The sequence below is a fragment of the Sminthopsis crassicaudata genome, chromosome 5 (assembly GCF_048593235.1).
Source record: "Sminthopsis crassicaudata isolate SCR6 chromosome 5, ASM4859323v1, whole genome shotgun sequence".
NCBI classification, from domain to species: domain Eukaryota; kingdom Metazoa; phylum Chordata; class Mammalia; order Dasyuromorphia; family Dasyuridae; genus Sminthopsis; species Sminthopsis crassicaudata.
This window is the reverse complement of record NC_133621.1, coordinates 176,878,177-176,899,106: the sequence shown is the minus strand read 5'-3', so window position 1 is coordinate 176,899,106 and position 20,930 is coordinate 176,878,177. Positions and strand designations below refer to the sequence as shown.

Sequence of the window (20,930 nt, the reverse complement as noted above, 5' to 3'; positions counted from 1 at the left end):
CCTACCACACATTTCAAGATCAGGTGCCAAAATTATTTCGAATCTTAAAAGTATAAATCTAACCACATCGCTCCCTATTCTAACCCCCAAATACCTCTAGGATCAAGTTCCTCAGTTTAAAGTGTTTCACAACCTAATCCCAATCTACCTTTCCAATCTTATTTCTCTACACATTGAACAATTTAGTCAAGCTAGCATTCTTGCAATTTCTCACATTTTGTCTTCCATCTCCACACTTGGCACTAGCCACCTTCTCTCCCTTACAGAAGCTCTTCAAGTAATAATTGAATCTTGTCAGTGGCCACTGTCCACCCCTCTCCAAAATATTTACTTAGTATTTATTCTCTAAATACTTATTTGTGTACATTTTGTCTCTGCTAACAATATGTAAGTTCTATGAGGGAAGAAACTACTTTATTGTTGTCTTTGGGTCCCTAAAACAGTGCCAAGCACATGGTATACACTTAATACATTTACTATATCACATTACTCATGATCACTTAGTCAACTAATGCACATTTTTTCTGATGAATGGCTTTTTAATCAAGCCTCTCTAATTTTATACCTGTGGAGTTAATGTTTTGAATTTAGTCATTCTCTCTAAAAACTCTCATCTTTCAATAGTAGTAATATTACCATCCTGATTCTCCCCTTGCTTTACTGATTCCTGATATGTTAAAACAGAAAATTCTCTGTTCCTTCTTTCTCTACTCTCTCAACAATTCCATTCATTCCTATTTCATCAGCTTATAGTTTAGTCATAGGCTCAAAGAATACAAGGCAAAAAGGAACTTTTGAGATTACCTATTTCAAAATTTTCAATTTACAGATGAAGGAAACTAGGCAGAAATAAGCTTATGTGATTTGCCTGCTATCACACAGATAATTAGTAAAAGGGCTGAAATCTGAACTCAAAAGTCTTCTGATTCCAAATGCTACATTTTTTCTGCTACAATACAATGCCTGTTAATTTAACTCAACTAATTTTTACAGGTAGTACCACCATTCGTTAATTTACTTGTGTATGAAATTGCTATCTCTACTCTTCTTTTTTCCTCATTACTCATATCTAATCACTTAACAAAATTTGTCAATTCTACCTCTTCTTTATGCTATGCTGGTAGTAATATCACTACACCTGGAATTTCTATATCCACTCTCTCCTCTTTCCAATCCATCTATATTATCAGGCTAATCCACATTCTGAATAAATTTAGTCATATTATTTCTCTGCTTGGAAAAACCTTAGTAGCTCCCTATTATCTGAATAAGTTTAACTTGTTGGCCTTTCATTCGAAATAGCCTAACAGCTTTCTCTCATGCTATTCCCTTAGTTGTACCAAAACTGACCTTGAACCTGTCCATTTTTAATTCCTTTATATCTAAAATGATCTCTCTTTTGTTTACTATAAAATTCCTAACTAACTGTTAATGTTTGATTCAAATGTCATTTTTTTCTGTGAAGCTTTTTCTCATTCCATCACTCAGGCATTACTTCCTCAATAGATATTACAAAGCATATTTACACTCCTCTAACCTGTTCTATTATAATAATTTTTATGTGTCCTATTCCCTACCAGATTGTAAATTCCATGAGAACAGGAATCTTATATGGAATCTTGTCTATCTAAACTTTTCTTTCCCTGTCTATCCCTACCTTAGTGCTTTTAACAAAATAAATTCTTATGGTTTGTCAAATTAAAACACTATTGTGATACCAGTTGTAAAATAGCAGATGCTCAAGAAGCTATTCTAAAATCACATACAGTGACAGATTCCAAAGTCTCATGTTCAAAAACAAAATTACAACACACCTAAAGTATCTATCTATCTATCTATCTATCTATCTATCTATCTATCTATCTATCTATATATATATATATATATATATATACATATATATATATATATATATATATATATATATATATACACAAAGTATCTATATATCTATCTACATATTTCTTGAACTTGTCTCAAGTTACAAAACACCTTTTAACAACTCTAACTGGATGTCCTATTGGCACCTCAATATAACTAATATAGAATTCATCACATTTTCCTTAAAATTCACCCCCCCAAACTCCCTATTTTCTATTAGAAGCACAAAATTCCTCTAGCCACCCAGGTTAGCAACTTAATAGCCATCTTTCTTTTCTCCCTCACCCTCCAAATAAAATCAACTATCAAGTCTTGTCAGTTTTATGTCCCTAATATTTCTCCTATTCATCCCCTTTCTTCCCATTCAAACAGCAGCCCACTGTAGTTCAGGTCCTCATTACCGCTTGCCTCACCTCCTGAAAAAGCCTGCTACTTTCAACCTCTCTACTTCTAGTTTCTTCCCTGCCAATTTTTTCCAGACATTTTCCTAAGTGATATTCCTAAAATATGCCTTTATAAAAAATCTCCAATGATTGCTTCCAGAATAAAATACAATGTCCTCAGCCTAGCATTTAAAGCCTTTCCAAACCTCCCTCCCACATACTTCTTTATTTCATATTTATCTCCTTCACACAAACTCCATTCCAGTCACACTAGTTACTTACTATTCTCTATAGATGGAATACTTCCTACCTCCACGCCTTTACAAGAGTGATCCCTCATCTAGATGGCACTCCATCCTCACTTCCACTTTGTAAAGTCTCTGCCTCCTTTTCCTAATAGTCACCCCTCTCTTTTCCACATTAGCGCTATCTTCCACTAGAAATAAATGTGTATCTATACCCGTACTATCTTCCAGTAGAATGTAAACTCACAGAGGACAGGGATGCTAAATCTTTTTTTTTTTTTTTTTTGTCTTTGTCTCACCAGTACATCGCAAAGCCTAGCATGTAAGTGTTCAAAAAATACTTCTTAAATTGAATTGAAAATGTCCCAGACTTTTAATATTACATTCAGCAAACTATTACTTTGGGATTGTTGGCTGTTAAAAGTCCAGTGCTAGAAATGTGTCTATATAACTATGGATGGGAAAGTAAAAGTACGAGTATGATTTATAGCATGAGTAAAAATGCTACATTACGATAGGAACTGTGAAAGGTTGAACGACCAGGAGCCTCAGTAGCCAAAGGATGAATGATCCTGTGCTAAAGCTGCGGACGTTAGTTTCCTTCACTAGGTTTCTATAGGACTCAGAGTTAATTACTTCAGGGCCTTAGGCCTGTGTTAATTTACATAACGTTTACAACAATTACTGAGGGGGAGAAGGCAGGGCAGGCGTTGTGCAATTCGGAATAGGTAAGGCCACATAATTGGTTTCCTTACTTGAAGGGAGTAAATTCGCCCCCTACAATCTTCCCCAAAGATCTACAGTCCCAAACAAGACTACTAAAGTATTGCTTGGGTTGGAAATGCTCACGCACCTACGATTTGGAGAACTGTTACCCTAAAGAAAACAATCTGTTTAACACCTGGTGATTCCGCACCAGCTTTTAACCCCGAGTAAGCGAACCTCTAAAACGTCTACAGCACGCCCCTGGACGTGACCTGCCCTTCCAAACGTGTGTGTGGTTTCGGTGTCTGCCTCGCCCAGCCTTAAGCTTCTACAGCCTGGCCAGGTGGCTTGGTCGAATGTCCTTGCGCCAGGGTCACACACGGCATGCAGTGGCATTGCAAGCCTGGCTCATCCCCTGGGCGTGTGCCGCTGCAGACAACCCCGACGCGGTTACACGGAGAGGGGGCAGAGGAGGACTAGAGCCCGGGGGAGCCGGGGCACAGGTTGGCAGGAGCCTCCCCGGGATCTGGGAGCTCTGAGAGTTACGGGCAGAACAGAGCACCAACCTCAACGAAGGCATCAGTCAGATCACTCGCTCGATCCATTACGGGCAAATGGCGCCCGGCCACAATCTTCACCTTCAGTTTTCCGGGCATCTTCGCCGGTTGTGCCGCTCTCCGTTACGGATCCAGCAGAGACAAACAAGCGCCAGTGCGCCAAGCCCGAGCACAGGGGCGGGGGAGCGTGCAGGGGCGGAGCCACCCCGAGCCTCGCGCGCGCCCGTGTGCGTAACTGCCTGACGGGAGGAAAACGCGCGCGCGTTCTCTATCGGCCGCTCCTCCCGCCTCCTTCCTCCCTCCCCTTCAGGCTTCGCGCAAATGCTCTTCGCTTTTCGGGACACCGGTTCCTAGGAGGGCCGGAGGGCGGGGATAACACGCCCGCATTTCGGAGAGGCTAGCAAGCAGGCACAAACTGGTTTTTCCGCCCAACGGATCTGACCTCTAGAGAGCTAACCGGAATATAATTTAGACCTTGGGCAGATCTTTGCTAGTCTCCTTATAAATGCTTCCTTGCCCCAAGAAATGGCAGCAACAAGGGCCAGGTGGGGAAATTAGAAGATGAGATCGATAGATCGGCTATCGTCTTGAACCTTGAAGAAAAGGGGGAGGAACTTCATTCCGGAGAGGAAGACTGCCAGGAGACTAGGACGAGTGTTGAATCATCGAGCAATGCAGAAAATTCCCAAATTAACCTAAATTGGGTCAAAGTGAATACTTTATGGTGCGATCTAAAGCCGATAACGTTATTAGTTATAGTGGCAGTTATATTAATGTTGGGTAAATTCAAAATCCAGGTCTCAATCAATGATGATCTACTAAACGCCTAGTATGTGCTAGGCACTATGCAAAATGCTGGGCCCGTACAAAGAAAGACAAAAGATAGTCCCTTCCCAGAGGAGCTCACTTTATAGTCTCAATGAGGTAGTCTTGTAAGCCATTTTATATAAACAAGACACAACAGAGGGAAAGCACCAGAATTAAGGGGGAATAGGAAAAGACTTCTTGCAGGTGAGATTTTAGCAGAGATTTGCAGGAAGCCAGAGGCGAAGAAGAGAAACCCTAGGCATGGTGGACAGCCAGTGAAACAAGTATTAAGTGTGCCTATTAGATATTGTGCTATGCACTTGTCGGAACATTTCATTTAATTTTCCCAACAAACCAATCACAGCTATTATGATCTCCATTTTACAACTGATGAAGCTGAAGTAGATAGCAGCTGTGTGGAAAGGTGAAGAACTTATAGAGACTGTTAGCTAACGTAGATCAGGCCTATAGGCCCCAGTCACGTGATTTTAGATAAGGCCTAGACTACATTCCATTATCCAAAAAAGGGATTAAAAGCATATGTGGCCAAAGAAGCTGTATATCACCTTGTCTACTACATTACACTGACCAAATAGGAGAATAAAAGTTTATGTGACAAATCACAACATATAGAGGGCGGGATTTTGGAGGGTCTTTGTCTGAAATGTATAAAAGTTGTGAACATTTTCAAGGGAGCGGCTCTCTCCTGCTGTGAATTTGGCTCCCAGACCAGGATGGGGTCTGCTTCTAATTCTAATAAATTCTAATAAATAAATCTGCTTTCTATGAGTGATCTCTGAGTAGTTCATTTGGGTAGGTCTTTTTGTCCCAAACACAACTAAAGGACCTGCACAGGGTACACTCGTAAATATCTGAGATTAATTTTGAATTCAGGCTTTCCAGATTCCAAGCCTAGCCATTTTAGCCACTTCATCGCCTCTACCTGTAATCCAGAAATGGAGAGAACAGTCTTATGGAGGAATAGGTAAGAAGCTACTATCACTGGATCTCAGGTAGATTTAAGAAGATTGGAGAGATTACAAGGCTTTTTCACCCAGGAGGTCATAAGGAGTACTGCAGTTTATTGATCAGAGAGGAATATAGTCAAGACTTTTTCTCAGTTTTTAATCAGGACTACATTTTATTTAATGCTTGCCAATGTAGATATTACTGATAAGGCATTATCTATGGCATACATATTTTTAATATAATTTCACATTAGTCATGTTTAAAAAAAAAAAAAAAAAGAAAAACTACCAGAAAAGTGAAAATGGCATTTACTTCAATCTGTATTTAGTTCTTTTTCTGCATATTGATGGCCTTTTCCATCACAGGTCTTTTGGAGTGATCTTGGATCACTGAGCTGCAGAGAAGAGCTAAAGCTATCATAGGTGATCATTACATAATGTTTCTGTATCTGATGTTCTCTTGGTTCTGCTCACTTCATTCAGCATCAGGTTATGTAAGTCTTTCCAGGCTTCCTAAAATATGCCTGCTCATTTTTTGCTTAAAGAACAATAGTATTCCATTATATTCATATACCACAATTCAGCCATTCTCCAATTGATTTCCAATTCCTTCCCAGCACAAGAAGAGCTGCTACAAATATTATTACACATATAGCTCCTTTCCTCTTTTTTTAATGATCTCTCTGGGATACAGTTCCTGGCTCTGCTAGATCAAAGGGTATATACAGTTTTAGAGCCCTTGTGGGGCTCTAGTTCCAACTTGCTTTCCAGAATGCTTGGATCAGTTTACAACTCCAACATTGCTTCAGTGTTTCAAGTTTCCCATATCTTTTCCAATATTTATCATTTTTTTCTTTTCTGTCCTATTAGCCAATCTGATAGGTGTGAGTTGGTACCTTAGAGTTTTTTTAATTTGCATTTCTCTAATCAATAGTAATTTAGAGACATTTTTCATATGACCAGATAGCTTTAATTTCTTCATCTGTTCATATCTTTTAGATAATTGGGAAATGGCTTGAATTATTATAAATTTAACTCATTTCTCTATTTTAGAAATGAGGCTTTTATCAGAAACACTGACTGTATAAATTTTCCCAGTTTTCTGCATCCTTTCTAATCCTGGTTGCATTGGTTTTGTTTGTGCAAAACTTTATTATGGCTTTTTATTTACAAAACATATGGATGAGTAATTTTTCAATAATGACCCCTGCAAAACCTTCTGTTCCAAATTTTCCCCCTCCTTCTTCCCATCTCTAGATGGCAGGTAGTCCAATACATGTTAAATATGTTAAAATGTGTTAAATCCAATATATGTATACATATTTATAGAGTTATCTTGTTTGTGCAAACCTTTTGAAATTTAACGTAATCAAAATTTAAATTATCCTTTTTGCCATGCATAATGGCCTGTCTTGTATGATCATAAATTCCTCCCTTCTCTACAGATCTGACAGGTAAACTATACCTTCTCCTAAGTTGCTTATAGTATCACCCTTTATATCTAAATCATGAACCCATTTCAACCTTATCTTAGCATAGGATGTGAAAGTTGGTATGGGTCTCATTCTGCTGTAGTTTTCCTAGCAGTTTTTGTCATATAGTGAGCTCTTATCCCACAAGATGGAATCTTTGTGTTTATCAAACAGTAAACTACTATAGTCATTGCCTACTTTCCTTTGCATTTTTTCCCTACTAATCCCCTTGATATTTTGTTCTTCCAGAGAAACTTTGTTATTTTTTTCTAGCTTTATAAAATAACTTTTTTGGAGAGGCAGTTGGGATTAAGTAACTTGCCCAGGGTCACAATGCTAGTAAACATTTGAGGTTGGATTTGAACTTAGGTCTTCCTAACTCCAATGCCAATGCTCTATCTATTGTGCCATAAAATAATTTTTTGGCAGTTTCATTAGTGTGATACTGATTAAGTGTTAGGATTACAAGGTGATAACTCAGTTTGCCTAAACAGTTCACAGTTTTAAGTGGCATTTCTCTTTCTATCTCTCACTATTAGGTTATATTAATCACATATAGAAATGAATATATGGGTTTATTTTATATTCTACAATTTTGCTAAAGATATTTCAAGAAGTTTTTATCAGATTCTCTAAGTATGCCATTCATATCATCTGCAAAGAGTAATAGTTTCATTTCATCATTGCCTATTCTAATTCCTTCAATTTTTTTTTTTCTCATTGCTAAAGGTAACATTTCTAGTACACTGAATAATAATGAGGATAATGGGCATCCTTGTTTCATTCCTGATGTTATTGGAAATGTGAACTCCCATTCATTACAAATAATGCTTGCTCTTGGTTTTAAATAGATACTTTTATTATTTCAAATGAAGCTCCCTTTATCTTTATGCTTTTTAGTATTTTTAATAGGAATGGGTGCTGTATTTTATCAAATGCTTTTTTCTGTTTCTGTTGAGATAATCATGTAATTTTTGTTAGTTTTTTATTGCTATGGTCAATTATGCTGATAGTCATATCTGATATTGATATATTCCATTTGGTCATAGTGTATTATCCTGCTGATAAATTTCTGTAATCTCTGCTTATATTTAAAATTTTTGCTTCAGTGTTCATTCGGGAAATTGGCATATAATTTTCTTTTTCTCTTTTGGCTCTTACTGGTTTAGCTATCAGCACTATATTTGTGTCATAAAAAGAATTTGGCAGGAATTCTTCACCTATTTTTCAAAATGCTTTAATGTATTATTGGAATTAATTGATCTTTAAATGTTTTGTAGAATTCACTTATAAATTCATTTGGCCCTGTAGATTTTTTCTAAGGGAGTTCATTGATGACTTGTTCAATCTCTTTTTCTCAATTTCATTTTCTGTAAATGTGCGCAATTTTTTATTTTTCTAAATACTCATCATTTCACTTAAATTTTCAGATTTATTAGCATATAAGTGGGCAAATTATCTTCCAATTATTTCTTTAATTTTTAATTCATTGATGGTGAATTTATCCTTGTCATTTTTGATATTGATAATTTGTTTTTCTTTTTTCTAATCAAATTAACAAGGTTTATCTATTTTTTAATTCATAGTTATTTTCAACTATTATTTCAACTATTAATCTTGCCTTTGATTTTCATAGTTTCCAATTTGATTTAATTGGACATTTTAAAAATTTGTAATGTTTCTAGCTTTTTTAATTGCATGTCCAATTCATTGATCTCTTCTCTTTTATTCAAGTAAACATTTAGAGATGTAAAATTTCCCCTAAGAACTGCTTTGTCTGTACCCCATAAATTTTGATATGTTGTTATCTCATTGTTGTCATTCTCTTGCATGAAATTATTTATAGTTTCTATGATTTGTTGTTTGACAAACTCATTCTTTAGAATTATATTATTTAGTTTTAATTAGTTTTTGCTCTCTTTGTCCATGGCCCTGTTAAGGGACGGGTCAATTCTCTAAGAATCTCCATAACTGTAGATCATAACATCTGAAAGAGTTGCAAGGCAGCCTTTGCTGACACAGGTGTTGCAGAGTGGGAATGAGAGGCAGAGGGAAGAGGAGAGAGGTCAGATAATGAAATGGTCTCTCAGTCAGAGAGGTCAGAGAACAGCAACTGCCTCTCAGCCTCCTTGTATCATCCTATCACCAGAGGTGATCCATTCTGGATTGGATCTCTGCAGCCACTGTCAGGTGGCTCCCATGTATTCCAACATGGCCCTTTATTACATGTAATTTATGTTGCATCATTATCAGAAATGGATGAATTTAATATTTCTGCCTTTTTACATTTGATTGTGCGGATTTTACACCTTAATATGTGATCTTTTTTTCCCCTAGGTACCATGTACCTGATAATCCTGTAAATTGGATAATAATATTCCTTGAAATTATCCTTTTAGGATCTCAGGAAAAGATTGATGTACTCTTTCAATTATTATTTTGCTCTCTGATAATAAGATATTAGGGCAGTTTTCCTTAATAATTTCTTGAAAGATACTGTCCAGGCTCATTTTTTGGTCATGGCTTTCAGGTAGTCCAATAATTCTTAAATTCTTTCTTCTGGATCTATTTTAAAAGTCAGTTATTTTTCCTATGAAATATTTTACATTTTCTTTTATTTTCTTATTTTGGGGGGATTTGTTTGATTCTTGATGTCCTATGGAGATATTAGTTTCCATTTGTGCTGGGATTTTTACAAGGTGCTAAGTCAGTTGTCTAATTTAGAATGGTACTTAACAGTTCTCTAGTTCAGAGTTCACACCTTTCACACCTTTAACAGAGCATATAAAAAGACAAGTCCACTCATGGATTTCCAAGAGATTCACAACTAGAATTGACTTCCGGCAGATTCACAAGCCCACCTACAAGCCCACTCTCTGGGAGGAGATTCAGAGTCAAGATTCATTCCCACTTTGACCTTTGTGCTGGCTGGAGACATTCAGACAAGAGCTCTCAGGAACCAAGGAGAGAGGAAGGCCTCCAGAAAACTAGCCCAGCCCCAAGTGAAGATAAGATTTTGGAAGCGATAATAAAAGATTTGGACTTTAACTCCTGGCTGCATTTGGAGTGATTATACTGAATTGAAACTAAGGCTGCTTCCAGAAGCTCCCCAAGAAACCTACTCCAAGAGAACAATTATAATTTAGAGAAAAAGAACTTTACACATTTGCTTAGTTCTAATTTTTAATGGATTCTTTTCTTCAGATAGCTTTTTTAACCTCCTTTTCCTCTGACCAATTCCATTTATAAAAGAGTTATTCATTGAATTTTTTTGTTTGTCTGATCCTATTTTTTGTAAGTTTTTCTTCAGTTTTTGATTCTTTTTCCAAGCTGTTGACTTCTTTTTTATAATTTTCCTATAACTCTTATCTCTTTTCCCTAGTTTTCTTTTACCTCTCTTACCTGATTTTTTAAAATCCTTTTTGAGCTTGAATCCAATTCAAATTCTCCTTTGAGGTGGTAGGCATTTTACCACTGATGTCTTCTTTTGAGTTTGTATTTTGATTTTCCCTTTCAATATAGTAGCTTTATATGGTCAAGGTTCTTTTTAGGTTTTTGCACATTTTTTAAAAAATTAAGCTCTGCTGGGGCACAGGGGATGGAGTCTTTACAACTGGTGTGCCACTGGACCACTGAGCTAGGACTAAGGGACCTTGGTGGTTGATCTATGCTGCCTTTAAGAGCTAGACTCCCTGCTCTGTGTCAGTGTTGGGCACAAACCCCCCTTTTACCCAAGTGGGACTGACCCTTCATTAAGTCCTAAGTTATTTTATGCTGGAAAATTGTTTCACTCTGTCTTTCTGTGGGTTCTGTCACTCCAGAATCCACTTAGATGCTTTGTTTTAGCATTGTTTCTGAGGGAAACTGGGGAAGTCCAGGCAGCTTCCTAGCTCCTCTCCATCATCTTCCAGACTTATTCTTTAGGAATATCAATTTGAAAGCTGAATGAATTATGGACTGGAACAAGGAAGGAAGGATTCAGTGGCAGGGAAATTAACCAACAAACTATTACAATAATCCAGAGGGGGGGGTGGGGCCAATGTTAGAGTAGGAAAGGAGCATATGTAAAATAAATGTTATAAAAATAAAAGCTATATAGGCTTGCCAGATCTGGATTTGGGGTGTGAGAAAATAAGAAGGATTACACTTAATTTGCTGAGCTTAATGGACTGGAAGGATGGTGGTTACTTTACCAATAGACTATTTTTACTGAAGCTTTTCACTGGATCCTCCCAATTTTTTGAACATTTTTTATATCTTTGTGGATCCCAACTCCTCCACAACTCCCCATCTGGATGATTCTTTCCATGTTTTCTCATAATGCCTCTTTAGAAGATCTACTAAATACAGTATATCTAATGCATTATCAAGTTCTGGTTCAGCACTGTGGCTGTCCCTTTCTTTTCCCTCCCCCTAGTTCATACTTGATTTGTCAACTTAATAATGCTTTTCAGTGATGATATTGATTATGAAATTTTTTGTGCATGTTATCCCTGATAAATAATGCTACAACTTAGACTCATCTTGCTCTACTCCATTATCCTTTGCTCAATTTCCAAATTTCAAAAAATTTCCACATTCTATGATTCACACACATATAGCATCTATTTCACATCTTGATGGACTAAAAATGTAGAAATACTCCAAATATCTGGTGGCCTAAAAGTGGAAAATGAGGAGAAATATAACAAACTATGTAAAATTTACTGTTGTAACAATAACTATTTGTTATTCTTGGATTTAAAAACACCTGCAGTCTTGTCTAAATGGTTACTTCAACTCTGTAGTTTTGTCCAAAAGAATATGTTTATTTTCTAACCCATGAACAGAAAATGTCTTCTCATTCCAATAACAAACTTGTTAATTCCATGATAAAAGCCTCTCTTTTCTCCTTTGAATGATTCCCCCTTTCTTTACTCTTCCTCTCCTATGAAAGATATTATCTTTCCTGAACTGCTGAAAAATCTTGCCAATTAGCTGTGTATTCTTAAGTGGACCTAAAAAGTTATTTAAAAAAAAAAACACCTAAATCTCTTCCCCCAGAAACTATGGAGCATGCTAATCATTGGAATCCCCATAATAGATACATCTTTTTCAAGAGTACTCATTCATTTCCATCTAGAGAATTCCCTCAACAAATCATAAAAAGATAGGCTTTTTTTTTTATCTCACACGTGAGATAAAAATTAAAGCTGCTAAGTGCTTTACCAAAAGCAATCCAGCTTGCTCTCTTCCTTACATTCAATTCTGCAGGTAAATTGTATATAGAGAATGTTTGTCCAAATTCTCTCATAATATAGGTACTAGATATTTTCCTGCACTTGATTTTTAACATAAGAATTGTTAGGCCAATCTCTTGAATGGTCATTTATCTTCTTTAAAAGAGGACTTTTTTACACTCCAAAGAATACGGCCACTGTGTCAATTATAAACAATATGAACTAGCGTTATTAATCAACATTTGTCATATTGATCTGATATAAATTAAAAATATGTTGAATCACATTCTACTAGTAAATCAGCACTTTACTAAAAATTGGTATAATAGAAAAATACTTGCAAATTGTTCAAACAAAAGACTGACAATGTCAACCCAAATAGCATAAAATTTGATATTTGTACAGATGCTTATTACCTCAAGTTTCATTAATTGATTATAGTATATAATACATGTTTGTATATATTATATATAACCATAATATATAATATAGTAAGACAGTTCCTTAAGATAATTTTTATTAAATCCAGACTTCAATTGAAATCAATATTTATCTAACAGTGTACCTACCTTGTTTATTTGTGAAATCAAAATTCTGTACCTTATGTTCACTACTGTTCTTTGCTTCTTTCTGTGTTTTTCTCTTTGTTACCATGTTCAAATGTTTATTATATAAAAATATATGTTTGTGTGTATATGTATACTTATAGAAATTTTTTGTCATATCTTGAGTTCCAAGTTATCTCCCTCCCAATTTTGCATTAGTGAAGGCCAACATTTGATGTATATATGGAATTCTACATTTCAAGTGTGCCCTCTTTTATTTTGCTTCAGAGATAAATTCATTTTTTTCCAAATTGAAGAATTGTGGCAAACATGCCTCCAGCAAATCTATCAATGCCATTTTTCCAACAGCATGTGTTCACATCATGTCTATATGTCACATTTTGATAATTCTCACAATATTTCAAACTTTTAAATTATATCTGTTATGACGATCTGTGATCAGTGATCTTTGATTTTACTGTGGTAGTTATTTGAGGATGCCACAAATCATGCCTATATTAGATAGCAAACTTAATGTTGTGTGTGTTCTGACTGCTGCACCAGCTGGCAGTTGTCCATTTCTTTCCTTCTCCTCAAGATTCCCTAATCCCCAAGACACAACAATATTAAAGAATATATCATAAATTTAGTTGATAAAACAGCAGCAGGGTTTAAGAAGACTGATTCCAATTCTGAAAACAGTTCTACTGTGGATAAAATGCAACTAAATAGCATTGCATGCTACAGAGGAATCTTTCATGAAAGGAAGAGTCAAAATGTGGAAATATGTTTATATAACATGTTTATATCAGATTGCTTGTCACCTTGGGGAAGGAATATGGAAGAGATGGAGGGAGAAAAAATTGGGGACTCAAAATTTTATAAAAAAATAATAATAATAATGTTGGAAACTATCTTTACATGTAATTAGAAAAAATAAAATATCATTGAAGCAATTGATGAGGCAAACTTTGTCTTATTTTAAGAAGTTCACACAGCTATCCCAACCTTCAGCAACCATAACCATGATCAGTCAGCAGCCATCAACATCTAGATGAGATCTTCTACCAGCAAATAGATTAGGATTTGCTAAAAACTCAGATAATGGTTAGCTTTTTTTTTTTAACAATATGAGTATTTTTAAATTAAGGTACATACATTTAAAAAATAATACTATTATACATTTTATAGACTATAGTATAGTGTAAACATAACTTTTATATGTACTGAAATGTAGAGGGCTGAAACTCTGAATTAGAGAAGAGAGCACTTAAGGCTACCTTTTTGAAGTGAGATAATGGCTCTATTAGCATATATTTAGATGATGGCTCTCCTCATCATTGGTGCTGGCTCAATGTTTGGTAGTAAGATAATCATAGGCAAGGATTAGAGGGTGGAGGGAGAGAAGTCAGAGGCACTTGGGGGCAAGATGAGAAGGAGAGAGGCTGGAAACTCCAGACTCCAGAATCCAGGATACATCTTTGGCAAGCCACGATGTGGCAGCTTGCCTGCCTCCTTCACTTCTCCCCCTAAAGATCAAGGACTTTGATTTATCCTAACTCTGGCTGACCCTGAGACCCTCCATGGAGCTAGCCCATACTTTACACTGAGAGACCAAAAAATTCATGTGAATTTCCACAGTATTTCCACAATATTATGTTTCCACACATTATTAATATGCCTATATACTTCCATATATTGGTTCTCCAGAGCAGTTTAAGTCCTTCATTGCAAGGGTATGGGATTCTGCTAAGAATGTGTATTGAGGCCACTTCAACCTTTGATACATAATAAGTTTTCTGCCATGTTGCAGGAACACCCTTGTTGAGCAAGGAGCATTGATTTCTGATCGTGGGAACAAGTGTAAACCGAGGGTCACAGCCAGTGGCTACATGAGCAGGGATGTCTGATCAGGGCCTCTTACCTGGTGAGTAAGCTGCTGAATTGCTGGATCGGCTCTCCTCCCATTGGCAGATACTATGCATATGCAGTGTCCACAAGCTGCTTCTCTGAATGGTGATTGAGGATTGCCTATTGTTCACATGCTGATCATGCTTGCAAAAATGTTTATCAACAAGGCTGTACAGTATGATAAACTGGAGCTTTTTTCACACTCTATGAGTCTCTCGCCTCATTCATCTCACCTCTGAGATCAAAGGGCTCATATGCCATGAGCTCTTAAAAGACCGCCACAACAACTGGTGCCCACACAGAGACAAGAACCTATAAGGATGCCAGAGTGACCACTTCATGGTCAAGACAATCTCTACAAGGATTCCAGAGGGAGAGCCTGCCAAGCTGCACTGTTGCCAGATGAGGCATAGGGTGGCAAAGACCGTTAAGTAACTTAATAGGGTAGAAAATAGGCACCCTACTCCCTTCAGACAGGGAAACATATGTCAGGACTATAAATGTATAAAAGAGCAGGGGTGCACAGTTCATTTAGGAGACATTAGGAAATTCCTGGACATTCCTTACAAAGTTTCTCCTTGGTTACCTGAGGAGGACTATTATAATTGTGATAGATGGATTGTTTTAATGAACAGCTCATCACTTTTGATAAACAATGCCCAGGAAAAATTGAAAATAATCTCATTAAACAAAGTCTGAAATTAGAACCAGAAAAGGTCAGGAAATTTACAGTTGGAGTACAAACAGGTCCATCTCTTAGCAGTATATGTTCCTCTCCTGAGCCTGAGCAAGATGATTTTGAATGGCCTCTCCTCTTTCCACCACCTTCAGCTCCACCTTATCCAGATCTACTGCCTTTCAAAAGCTCTCAATGTAAAAAATGAAATAAGAACTAAGGAAAATCAGGATCAGAAATATAAAAACAAAGATCACAGCAACACTTAGTAGACAAAAAGCAAAAGGTAATCAGTTATTTTCTTTATCTTCAAAATTTTTGCAGCTGGCTAGAGATCAAGGAAAAGACATGGACGGTGGGAAGAATTATATCCTGTTATAGAGGAAGATGACCCTTTTAATCCAGGGCAGAAAAGATGCAGACATGAATCACTTCCCTTTAAAGTCCCAGCTTAAGGACTCAGTTCATATGTTACAACTTGAAACAATGACATGGGCAATTTTGTGCCCCAATGATTGGAAAGCACTTGCACGGGCAGTTTTGACTCTAGGCCAGGCAGTGTTCTGTATGATAGAATTTTTAGAACAAAGTCGGTTGACTGCCACTCAGATTGCTCCAAGAGCAAGCATGAAGTTATATTTTGAGCAACTTAGTGGCACTGGGGCCCTGAAACCAACTTGGGGAATGATAGCTCAAGTAAGGACAGATATAAATCAGGAATGGAGGAATAGGTATGCAGCTTTAGATGCCAAGAGGCATAGTAATAAAACTCAGAAGCAATGATTATTACCACCTACCCCCCTCATACTGTTTGTGAAGTGCCCATTCAACAGTATCAAAGAAGAAAACAATTTAAAATCCTTGTTATAAATCCTCCACTTCATTAGCTATACCATTCATACAAATATATAAGGAAATGCCTATGTCTGTAACTGTGATTAACATAATATTGAAACATATCTTAACAAAGGACAATGTATATATCAAGGAATAGTGATTCCATCTGAACTTAGTTAAAACAGAAGATAATATTTGTGAATTAGCCCCACAGATGACTCCAAATTCAGAGGCTGTTATACAAATATATTTTGCAAAGGCTATCACACTCACTTGGCCAATATTAACCTTTATTTTGAATAACCAACAGTTTGAAGGATTAATAGACACTGGAGCTGACAGGATTATGGTACCTGCTTTTCAATGGCCCCCTTGGTGGCCTATGACTTCAGCTAACAATAGAGGGACAAGGGTAGGTAGCAGTAAGGAGGCTTTGGTGTGCGCTGAACCAGTAAATTGGCAAAAAAGATGGAAAGACAGAAACCATTTTTCCTTTAATAAATAGATGGCTTACAGATCAACTTATGGGGTATGGATATATTACATCAATTAGGGATAAAAATTACCACAGATTTTTAGGAGTGGTCATTACTACTGTATAGGAGTGGGGCCAGCTTCCACCACTCCAAAAATGACTTAGATTACCAACACACTAGTATGGGTGGAGCAATAGACCCTATCCAAAGAGAAAACAGCCACTCTACATCAATTAGTACAAGAACAATTAGAATTAGGACGGATAGAGGAAACAAATAGCCCATGGAATTCCCCTGTATTTGTTATACAGAAAAAATCTGGTAAATGGAGAATGTTAACAGGCAGGTTTGTCATCCCCAAATATGATCCCCCAAGGACTGGCCCTTATGGATAATAGATATTGAAGAGTGCTTTTATTCTATCTCTCTTCACCCTGAGGACAGGGATAAATTTGCTTTCTCAGTACCAACATATAATTTTCAAGTTCCTGTGAGGAGATTTTAATGGAAGGTATTGCCACAAGGTATGACAATATTCCCCACAATTGGGCATCTCTAATGTATTTACTCAACACAGCAAAATGAGTTGTATGCCATTATACTAGCATTAAAAATAGACCAACCTTTCAATATTATTTCAGATAGTCAATATGCAATTAGGATGATCCAGAGGACAGACACAGCATATATATAAAGGATCTATCTTCTCATGGTTTCAGGAGGTACAACAGGTGATTTTAATGAGAGCCCACTCTTTTTATATAATGCACATTCGCTCTCATATGGATGGGCTAGGACCTATATATGAAGGAAATAAAATAGTGGATAGTCTGCTTATACAATGTATTCTTCTCTGCCCTTTTGAACAAGCAATAAAAGCTCATGAACTTTTGCATCTGTCTTCCAGATCTCTTTGGAGATTGTATGAGATATCCCAGCAAGCAGCAGCAAGCACAGCAAAAAGATGTGTAGCTTGTGTACCATTTTCTTTTTTTTTTTAATTTTATTTATAAATTTTTTGGCATTATATATACATGAGTAATTTTTTATATAACATTATCCCTTGTATTCATTTTTCCAAATTATCCCCTCCCTTCTTTTACTCCCTCCCCTTGATGACAGGCAATCCCATATATTTTACATGTGTTACAATATAACCCAGATACAATATATGTGTGTAAATACCATTTTCTTGTTGCACAATAAGCATTAGATTCCGAAGGTATAAGTAACCTGGGTAGATAGACAGTAGTGCTAACAATTTACATTCACTTCCCAGTGTTCCTTCTCTGGGTGTAGTTGTTTCTGTCCATCATTGATCAACTGGAAGTGAGTTGGATCTTCTTTATGTTGAAGATATCCACTTTCATCAGAATACATCTTCATACAACATTGAAGTGTACAGCAATCTTCTGGTTCTATTTATTTCACTCAGCATCAGTTGATGTAAGTCTCTCCAAGCCTCTCTATATTCCTCCTGCTGGTCATTTTTTTGTGTACCATTTTCTCAAAGAACCTGTAGGGCTGGGGGCTAATCCCAGAGGTGATAGGCCAAATGATATATGGCAAATGGATGTTACACATGTGGGAAAAACATGCATTTGTGTTACAGTTGGCACTTATTCAGACTTTGTATCTACATCCTCTCAACAAAGGGAAGCTGCTTCACATGTAATAAATCATCTATTTCACTCTTTTGTCTCTATGAACCCTCATATGCCTCAGAAATATTAAAACAGTTCTTAACAGGAATTCTTCATACATCATATTTTTGGGATTCCTTACAATACTACAGGACAGGCCATTGTAAAAGGGACTAATCAGACCCTCAAGAGATTTATCAAAAAACAAAAACAAGGAGATGGAGATAGGGTCACTCAGAAAGATATAGATAAAGCAGTATACACAATGAATTACTTAGAGTTTGATTCAAATGATTTAAGTTCAGCTATGAAATACTCTCTAGTGAACATAGAGAATCACTCAAAGATAACCTCTCATTTTCATTAAAAAGACCCCCTATGAACAAGACCATAGTAATGAAAAAGGGTCTTGAAGGATGGAAGGGACTCTATAGGGTTCTAATGTGAGGGCCAGGACATGCTTGTTATCTCCATAGGAGAAAACCTTCAGCAGTGAATTCCCACCAGATATCTCAAAGTTGTCCATAGAGCAGAAAAGGAAAAGAAGAAGAGATGACTCTAAAAAGAGAAGGTGTGCCCCCAAGACCACTAGATACATGTTTTCTGTATATATGGGTTTGTGCTACACACAATCAGGACTGGCAACAGAGGCCAAAAGGTGGGCAATGGACCCACCATGGGCTAGCACTGTCGCATGGAGGGGTATCATGTGACACATACTGGTCATGCAGTGAATACCCTATCATAGTAACACCCTCATCCGCAGGAGGGTTGCAGCAGTGTATCTATAAAACGGCTCATCAGGTTGACCCCTTATAAAGCACAAGCCTCCATGGGACACATTCTTTTCACTCAAGAATTGGGCTGGCAGTTTGGCACATGGAAAAACATCTTGGGCTCTGGTTCTTGGACAAATGGCACAAGAATTGGATACCAGTTCTATACTAAAGGCTTCCTGGAAGGAAAATATACATTTATGTGGGGAGATTCTGTAACTGTTACCAAAGAAAATTAGATTTTTACAATGTTACTTGTTGGAATTGTATACTGAAATTGAAAATCAGATTGTATTTGTGATCACTAGAGCTCATGTATCAATGCTTCCTGTCAAAAGTGAGAAACAGACCTTAATCCATTAGAAAAAAAGAGAAGTATCATCAGAAATAGGAGTAGAAGTAGAGTTATTGAAACTCCAGGCTCAATTACAATGTGAATCCAGATAAAACTGCTGAAAAAAATCAAACATTGGTTTGATAATACCTCTTTCATGGTGGTTAAAATTAGAATCATGGATTTCCCTGTGTGTTGTTATGTTGTTATTGCTTTGTTGTTGCCCTGTAATATTAGGATATTTTTATGGATCTTTCTCCACTGTCCTTTCAGAGGTTGCAACTCAAGAGGACTTTTTATCTAAAAGATAAAAAGGGGAAATTGCAAAGGTATAGGATTCTGCTAAGAGAAAGTACCAAGGGTACCTTGATCTTTGATGCATAATAAGTTTTCTTTGTTGACCAAGGAACCTTGATTTGTCTTTGTGAAAATGAGTATAAGCCTAGGGTCACAGCCAGTGGCTACATGAGCAGGGATGCCTGGACAGGGCCTCTCACCTGTGAAATACCATCCATATGCAATGTCCACAAGCTGCTTCTCTGAATGATGATTGGGGTTTGCCTTCTGTTCACATGCTGATCACACTTGCAAAAATGTATATCAACAAGGCTGTACAGCATAACAAACTGGAGCTCTTTCCACACCCTATGAATCTCCCACCTCATTCGTCTTGCCTCTGAGATCAAAGGGCTCTTAGGCCATGAGCTCTTAAAAGTCTGCTGCAACAGATTATTACTTGATATCACTGAAAATAATTTAGTCATTCATAGTTACTCTTCAAACAATATTGTTGTTACTATATACAATATTCTCTTGGTTTAGCTCATTTCATTCTGCATTGTTTCAGGCAAGTCTCTCCATGTTTTACTAAAACTAACCTGCACAGTATTTCATCACAATCATATATCACAACTTATTCAGCCATTCCCCATTTGATGGACATCCCCTCACTTTTCAGTTCTTTGCCACCACAAAAAGAAATGCCATAAATATTTGGTGAATGGATTTTATTGTGTTAGATCTACAAAAATTTTGTATTAATAAAAGGCTATTGATAACCACCACAACAAATAAGAATACATACATTCTTTCCTTTTTTTCCCTGATCACCTTAGGAAATAGACCTGATAATACTATTAAAAAGGCATATACAATGTTACAACTCTTAAATTCCAAATTGCTCTCCAAAATAGTTGGATTAGTTCACAATTTCACCAACAGGATATTAGTGTCCTAATTTTTCCATAATTCATCCAGAATTTATTTTCCCTTTCCATCATTTTAGCCAATTTGATAAGTATGACATCGTACCTCAGAGTTGTTTTAATTTTCATTTCTCTAATCAATAATTATTTAGAACAGCTTATATGACTATATATAGCTTGATTTCTTCTTCCACAAATTGCCTGTTCATATCCTTTGAACATTTATCAATTGGGGAATCAAACATACATTTTTCAAAGAGCTTCTGCTCTTTGTGCCAAATTTCAACAGT

The 20,930-nt window shown here is 36.6% G+C and overlaps 1 protein-coding gene across 12 annotated transcripts in view; it reads right to left on the bottom strand.

Moving 5' to 3' along the window:
* The window catches only part of C2CD5 (C2 calcium dependent domain containing 5), a 125,809-nt gene extending 121,813 nt beyond the window's left edge, over window positions 1-3,996 (bottom strand). For 11 of the 12 annotated variants that reach the window (XM_074268850.1, XM_074268849.1, XM_074268851.1 and 8 more), the window contains exon 1: window positions 3,781-3,996. In XM_074268850.1, coding sequence (XP_074124951.1) covers window positions 3,781-3,870 — 90 coding nt within the window. In that variant the 5' untranslated portion in view covers window positions 3,871-3,996. The remainder of the gene's footprint in view (window positions 1-3,780) is intronic. The other variant, XM_074268846.1, reaches the window with a different exon arrangement.
* Between the last annotated feature and the right edge of the window lie 16,934 nt (window positions 3,997-20,930).